This window comes from Hyalella azteca, unplaced genomic scaffold (assembly GCF_000764305.2).
Source record: "Hyalella azteca isolate HAZT.00-mixed unplaced genomic scaffold, Hazt_2.0.2 contig2770, whole genome shotgun sequence".
NCBI classification, from domain to species: domain Eukaryota; kingdom Metazoa; phylum Arthropoda; class Malacostraca; order Amphipoda; family Hyalellidae; genus Hyalella; species Hyalella azteca.
Window position 1 is genome coordinate 36,814 of NW_025933032.1, and position 8,053 is coordinate 44,866.

At 38.3% G+C, this 8,053-nt stretch overlaps 1 protein-coding gene across 2 annotated transcripts; it reads left to right on the top strand.

Moving 5' to 3' along the window:
• The first annotated feature begins 4,061 nt into the window (after positions 1 to 4,061).
• On the top strand, positions 4,062 to 7,380 carry LOC125179572. Of its 2 annotated transcripts, XR_007157308.1 has the most exons (3): positions 4,062 to 4,253; positions 5,737 to 5,870; positions 6,344 to 7,380. XR_007157308.1 is itself a non-coding variant. In XM_047885694.1 (2 exons), exon 2 carries the CDS (start codon positions 6,792 to 6,794, stop codon positions 7,224 to 7,226), a length of 435 nt encoding a protein of 144 aa, XP_047741650.1. In that variant the 5' UTR covers positions 5,733 to 5,870; positions 6,344 to 6,791; the 3' UTR covers positions 7,227 to 7,380. The 2 variants fall into 2 exon arrangements, 1 of the variants encoding a protein (XP_047741650.1); XM_047885694.1 differs by lacking the exon at positions 4,062 to 4,253 and having other exon boundaries at positions 5,733 to 5,870.
• Positions 7,381 to 8,053: the final 673 nt, after the last annotated feature.

Sequence of the window (8,053 nt, forward strand, 5' to 3'; positions counted from 1 at the left end):
GTGCTTGATGGAATGATGACAACCCTGCCCCCAGTGCTTGATGGAATGATGGACAATCCTGCCCCCAGTGCTTGATGGAACGATGGACAACCCTGCCCCCAGTGCTTGATGGAACGATGGACAACCCTGCCCCCAGTGCTTGATGGAATGATGGACAACCACAGTCATCTATGAATCATCGCTGATTTGTAAGGTCTTAATAATCGATAGCACATTGCAGGCAAATCTCTTTTAAGCCACTGAAAACCGTTTGCCTACACAATGCACAAAGGTATAGTGAAACGCAGAAAAGTAATTTATCCAACGTAGAAAAGTAATTTATCCAACGTAGAAAGGCAATTTATCCAACGTAGAAAGGTGTTATTGGGTTGCGGGTCATTCGAGATCAAGACGAAGCATGACTTCGTTTTTTGTGCTTGGCTTCTGAGAATTAGTTATGCTAAGAAAAATGCAATTTTATGCAAATTTGAGAGAGTTCGAGAATGCAATTTAATGCAAATAAATAATAGGAAACATACATATATACGGATTACTGTCTCTATTTTATATTTGGGCAGTTTTCGCGTGAAAGTGAAGTTGGGTTCGTTTTACAACTCTTTTTCCGGAACAATTGATATTTTATTTAAATTAACCAAACTACTTGAGTCTTCTTCATAGATACGCTGCTGCGAGATGCAATCAATTGCAATCTCTTAGCCAGCGTTCAAAACTATACATAAAGATTTCTTTGTACAATCATCCATGAATTGTTAGAATGATACGGATGTATAACAAAAAATACTGAATATTTCATGATTAATTCATCGAACACTTTTTTCGAGGAGTAACTAAATAAGTGGCTAAATAAGAGGTTGGATTGAGCACAAATTGTAAGAGGACTGGCACAAATTGTAAGAGGTTGGAAAAAATGTAAGAGGTTAGATTTGACCAATTCGTTCGTAACAAGTGGATTGTGAAATCATAAGACCATATACAAAATGATGTGGGCGAAATGTAAGGGTGAAATGAGAACAGTTGTGCGATACTTATTCAAATCTTAGCCGAATTGATTTGTTGCACTCCAGATATGGGGAAAGTGTCATCAAATATTTGTATACACTTGGAAAAAATGCAGTATAGTCGTTATAATTTTTAAAAAATTCTAATGTATATTTAACGAATGATTCAGTTAAGTAGATATTGATTAACAGGATTCACGCCAGGTTTTACATCATTAAGGTCTACGTCCACAGGAATATATTTTCTTCATTAAACCTCTTCAGGCTTACATTTATTGTCGTTTATAATCGGGGTTAAAAACGTGGCGATGAATGGGAATGATGGTGGTGAGGTGTGAAAGTTGTTATACGAATGTCAAAAGCGTTAGTTAAAAACACATTAAACACCAATAAACATTTGCTCCTAGAAACCGTTTTTATTAGTCTTTTAAGGACAAAATTAAATAGTGAAGTAAGCACAATATGCGGATTGCCGATTAGCAATGAACTAACAGGTCGTCTGCCATCTCAAAGACTGGCTTGCCAACGGCGCTCCGCCCATCGATATAACTTGTTATGTTACCCACCACAAAGATGCATTCTCCTGAATTTGTTATTATGTTTCCAGCAATTGCAGACAGGAATTTAAATGAGTCTAACACCTGTTCGGGGAATGTCTGCATTAACTAAAAAAGTAGTGTATAAATTGGTGTATTGTCGGCTGCTCGTATGAATAGGCTACCGGTTGTCGCGTTTCCAGACCTCTTATATCTATGTCTGCGTGGGGACATCATTGATATATAGAAGTATAATCGTGGTTTTTACAAAGTTTCAGAAGGATTACTAGAATTTGAAGCAAGAACCAACACCAGGGGGCCACGACTGCAAACTAAAAAACTGTGTTGTAACTCATCCACGCGACAACATTTCTTCTCGAGTTGTGTCACCGACGTGTGGAAAAGGCTTCCTGATTACATCGTTGACGCTCCGAGTATGAACGCGTTCATGAACAGACTATGCGAAGCTACGAAGAAACATATGTTCAGACTTCAAAACCTGACCACCATATCGAACCTAGTAGAAGTCTAGTAGCTATTCCAAACTATCGTCAGTTTTGACAAGATCCGGTCAAAAAACATGTTTTTAGATCCCCTGTCAACAAGTCACGAAAAGTACAAGAATCGGTGACAGGCCACATCAGGCCCATTCTTCAGCGCCGACATCACTATGATATGATATATGTTTTTAATTTGTATTAAATTAAGTATTGGCAACACGAATTGTTGATATATATTCATCAACATCTTCAAATTTCAACAATTTATCTTTCGTATTTTTTACATTCATATTTATCACTTCCCAGTCAATCGCCAATGTGGGTAACGATGTCGAATAGTGTGGGTTACTGTAGATACGATGCAGATCCGACCACTCGCAGATTTGTAGGTCGAATTTCCCTAATCAGTCTATACAGATGCACAACGAACTATCGACTTTGGATTTATCGTTGCAGATCGAAGTATTTGAGTGTAGGCAACTTCTCAGAGCAAACCAAAAAATTAATGCGCAAATTTGTCGGTTGGCTATTCAATCTAATAGAATAATGAATCAGAATTTGATATACACCTTAATTTATGATAAAAGGTGTTCATGATTGTGTAAACTCATATTAAGCGATTATATGCCAATTATATATTATTCCTAAATGACAGAGTTTAAACAAAAAATTCGTGGTCTTCCAATTATTCTCATTCACTTCACTTCCATAGTTTTATCAAGTTCCCAAATGTTATGTTGTCGTTTGTTATTGGTCGCCATCCCATTTCTAAATCACGTTAAAATTATGTTTCATTAAATAATTCAAAAGACGATTTATATATCGGATGAAATATCAGTTCTCTATCATAAACTCAAATGACTTCTTGTAAACGAGAAATTTATAAATGCAAATCGTTTAGCTCGATATCGTTTTGCTCGAGCTTTAGAACGAAAATTACAATCTTCATCTTGCGTGTGGCAACATCTCACCGATTTCACCACCTTTGCTGAGGCGCCTGTTGTCGTTAGTTTTCGTTTAATAATAGTTCAGCCTGCTGTGAAAGTGATTACTACTAAAATGAATACAACGTAAAATTCCATCGTCCGATTAGTTTGAAAAAACTATTTGTAAGTCTTAAATAAACATTAGTGAAATGTCAACTTGGTCATGTCGGTTGTCAACCATGTGTGTCGGTTGTTAGCCATTGCTGTGTTGTCTCGATCATTGCTGTCAATGAGTCGGTTCTATAGTGACATTCAAATCGAATAGCTGCATGCCAAGTCAGCCAAGTTAATAAAAATTGTTTAACGTTTCAAAAAGCTTCGAAATGTTCTTGTTCAACTTACATTCCATTTTATTTCTGACCAGTTTTGTTTGGTTTTCGTATATTTTTTCTCGGAGCATGTTTTGCGCGCAGCAGCTTCACTGGCTTTGTGTGCAGGCTGTAGCCTGTTGGTGACTAGGGAGGAATTCTAACCTCTGTCATTACCGTGGATGGATGGCGACTCCTGCATCATGGTTTAATGTGTAATGAGCTAATGACGTAAATTGATAATTGTTTCGATAATTTATTTACGTACTTCTCAGTCCACAACACCCTTTCCACTTGTTGAAAACCAATTTTTCTCAACTAAATGTTGAAGTTTTCTTCAGCAGCTACAACTACTCAACTAGCTAGTATAGCATAGTGATGTCAGTGTTGAAGAATAGGTTTAAGTTTTGACTGTCACCAAGGCTTTTAATTTAAGAGACTTGGTCACAGTAGATTTAAAAACTTTCATTTTTGACCAGCTCTTTTCAAAATTAAAATTGAACCTAGGCTGTGTGTTGCTGTAGCATGTCACTGAGTCGTAGGGTGGAATAGTACTAATAAGTGGCAATACTGTAGCGTGTGGCTGTAGGTATATGGATGACAACTTCTGCATCACTGACACTGTATGATGTTTATTGTTTAATGATATAAATTGATAATTATTTCAATAATTGATTTATGTACTGATGTGTAGGAACACCTTTTCCAGTTGTTGACGACCAATCTGTTTTCTTATCTGAACGTTGCAGTTCACTTCAGCAGCTACAACTAGTATAGCATAGTAGTGTCAGTGCTAAAGAATAGGCCAAGTTTTGACTGTCACCATGTCTTGTAATTTTAGAAACTTATTCACAGGAGAATCAAAAACTTTCATTTCTGAGCAGCTCTTTTCAAAATTGAATTGAACCTACTGGACACATTTCAGGTTAGTGATGTGGAATGGACTTCTGGTAACTTACTATTTTGATTGTCTGACTTTTTTAACTTGAAATTTTAGTTTTTATATCACCATTGAGCTTAAAAATTTATATTTGCTTTGCAATTGGTAAATGGATGTGAAATATTTGTCTCAAGAAACATAATTCAATTTTTAATTTATTTTTAACTTTAATTATTTTTTTTGTGGAAGCTATAGCATGCAACAGAGTTGAAGTGTTGGGAAAGGGATTAGCCTATCATGTTGATATAAGAAGCAGAATTTTAAATTAATTGTTACTTGTAGGTAAATCATCTCATAAAAAATTACGCAGCATGCATTGACTCTATTGAACTGCCAACATATCACCACTTTATAGCGAAATGAAATAAATTTGCATGTCATACTGCCACTCGTGGGTGCAGGTATGGATAATTTTTGCATTCTTATCAAAAACTGGATTGAAGATTTGTGTTTATTGCTATTGCTCGCAGTCTAGAATTTAGAGGACTACTACTTGAACACTAACAAATTTCATATTGCAAACTATTGACTGAAACTGAATTTTTTTCATAAAATAGCTTATATTTTTTTATAAACTGAGTGATCTTGCAGGTTTGATGTTGAAATAATCATAACTTCACTTCAAGACACTAGGAAGAATTTTTGAGCTGTGAATCATTTTCAGAGATATGAATCTAAATTTCTTATCTGCTACTCAGTTGCTGTCTGTAGATATAGGGCCAAACTTGATAATATAACTGTTGCATGCATTTTTTTTTTCATTACAAGGAAAATTATGGGTTAATATAATCTTATTTTCTGTTGATCACTGAGGCATATGATTGTTTGATTACTGAAATGACGGAAATAATTGAGTCAATGATCAAATGTATATGCCATTTCAATTTGAATTCAGTTACAATTTTGGCAGATACAAACAGTAGGATTTCAGATTCAACAATTATCAATACCAACAATTATATATGTTGATATAATGATTCTATAACTTCTTACATGTGGCCCCTAATTCCATTATTAATTAAAAAAAACTTTTTTTGCAGGTTACCACAAATCCTAAATAGGTGTGAACAGGAATTGTCCGACCTTAAATCCTAATCTCGCCTTTAATCTCTAAATATATCTAATCATATCAAGTTTCTTTAGAAGTTGAGGCTAATGACCTTACTTTTCTTCATATAAAAAGTTTACATCATGCTAAGTGCTCATCAATAGCTATTAACCTCATGAAGTGTCTCACCGCCTGACTTTTCTCATGATTTCATTTACTGTATTCCATTACAGATCAGAGTCACTCAAGACTAAAATTCAACTTTTGAGGTGTCGTGAAGAATGCATATTTTATTTAGGCAACAACAATAAAAAGTCATATGTTCCTAAGGAACATGAATTGCTTCACGGTAGCTAAATGCATGACCTTTACTATAATTCCCCCCAAAAATAGCTTCTGATCTGCTACTTGTTATTACAGCTATTTTTGCGAGTTGAGACGGTTGCTCCAACCTCGACGGTGATGATGGATTGAGCGGTTCAGCTATTGGTCCTACCTGTCTCGACTTTCACTCCTTCGGGAGCAGCCGGACCAAGTAAATACCTTGACAAGCAGTAAGTTGATTGTGAATTTAATGTGCAATGTAATCTGTGCAACACATGATCAGTTATTAAATTGTATTTGTCATTACCATTATATTATTAAAAATATGTCTAACCAATATTCAACGCTCCTTTCAATAATCACCTAGTCGTAGCAGCCTTGCTGACATTTGTTAGCAAGGCCAAATTGTCCTTAGGTGAAGCTGCACAACTCTAAGGAGTATTTCAGCTATTTCAAAGATGCCGTAAACAGGAGTGACTTTACCATAAATTGGCATGAGTTCGTCTTGCAAAAAGATGAGTTTTGCGTCATTGATTGCATCAGTCAGATTGTGTTGAACAGAGTGGCAGTACTAAAAAAAGTTCAGTATAGGACTCATAATTCACAGCGATCCCAGTAAAGTTTTGAGCTGAAATCCAGTCATGCACCTTACTTACAATAGCTTTAATAGTGACCTGTAAAGTGAATTTAAAAATATTTTCAGGTGAGGGCGCAACGTTGAAGCTGACTGACTGGGGCTTGGCCCGGTATACCTGGTAGCCAGAGGTCATCCTACCGCCCCATCTTCAGCATATGTCCAGCAGTCAAGTTCCTGGACTCACACGTGGACGACCTCACGATCTTCGGGTCTTCCTCGATTCCTGACGCTGCGGAGGCTGACCTTCTAGGCTTCTTCGAGGCGCCTCCGACTGGTCTGCCTCCAAGAAACTGGCAGTAGCACCGTGCAAGTCATTCGTCACGTTCATCCCCACTGACACCCACTAATCCCGCTCACCCCCTTCCGCCACTATCTGCAACGGCAGTATCCCTCTAGAGAGTCTGGATAAAACTCCCAAAATTCTAGGCGCACCTCGGATACCCACTACACGTCTTCACCACACGTCGAAGCCACAGCCACTAGAGCGGTGGGCTCTCTACGTATCCTAAAAGCCATGGCTGGCACCAACGGAGGTTTATCCAAGGAGGACCTCATCGCCACCTACCGGACAATCACGCGCCAGATGCTCGACTGCGCTGCCCCACCACCGATTGCATCAGAAGAGGCCTCGCTTCCTTGCCCCCACCGCACTGCTCTATCCCAGCTCCGCTCGGGATACTGTAGTTCCCTGGAGTACTACACCTTAATTCAGGGTCGGACGCTCCCCCAACAGCACCTGCCCGGAAAGCGGGGACCCCCTCCAGTCCGTCCAGCACGGCTTTACCTGCCCCTCCTGCACACGTCCCTCAGCGTCTCCTTATTGTGGGACAGTCCCGAAGAGGCGGCGGCGTTCCTGGCCACCATTTCTGTTTCTGCCTTCGCCCATCTCCCTCCTCTTCCGGTACCTCTCCCTCGGCCGCCACCAGAGCCTCCACTCCTGCTAGCGTGACGCCGGTACCAGAAACAAAAACTGGAGCTTGGGAGCCTCGTGAGCAACATTCAAACCATATCTCATAGTGCGCATGATTTGGGACGGTGGGAGAAAATAGCGGCATGACGCTCCTGGAGCATCTGTTCCCTATACTGGTTCATCTTTCCTTGTTGTGGAAGCTGTGAATTATATAACTGCTACCGCGTTGCAGTCTTCTGTACAGCGGGTGTGATTACCGCCCACCGGTGAGCTCACTGCACTTGCTACAGCTGGATCAACCAAAGTGTCACGCAGTCCTTCCGTCCTACAATCTTGAAATTGTGTTCCGACACTCACCTCACTGCATCAAAAAATTATGTAATGAAGTGGTACTGGTCAGTGCGTCGAAATTGAACCTTGTCAACATAACAATTCATTCGTGATAAACATCAAATGCTTTCGGTGAATACTAGAAAATACTAAAAAATGATATTAGTTAATATTTAGAAAACTCTTCTCACTATTTAGTTTAATTGACAGTGCCTGGAATGTTGTTCAATATCAAGATTATGATGATTGAGGTTAAAATATAATTTAGCCATACGGCCCTAGTTGAATAAGAACCTTGTTTTAATTTGTTGTACATCTTACTCGCTCCTGCTGTGTAAATAAATTTCATATGATACAAATAACTGTGATTGATTATTTAGGAACAAATTTGATATTGAATTGAAGGAAATAAGTTGATCAGAAAGATTGACACTTGTCACTATTTTTTAGCGGTTGAGTTTCTTATATATTTCTGCAATTTTACAAGCATTTCTTTAATAATCGGAATTTTATGACGCAATCGCAACATTTTTATT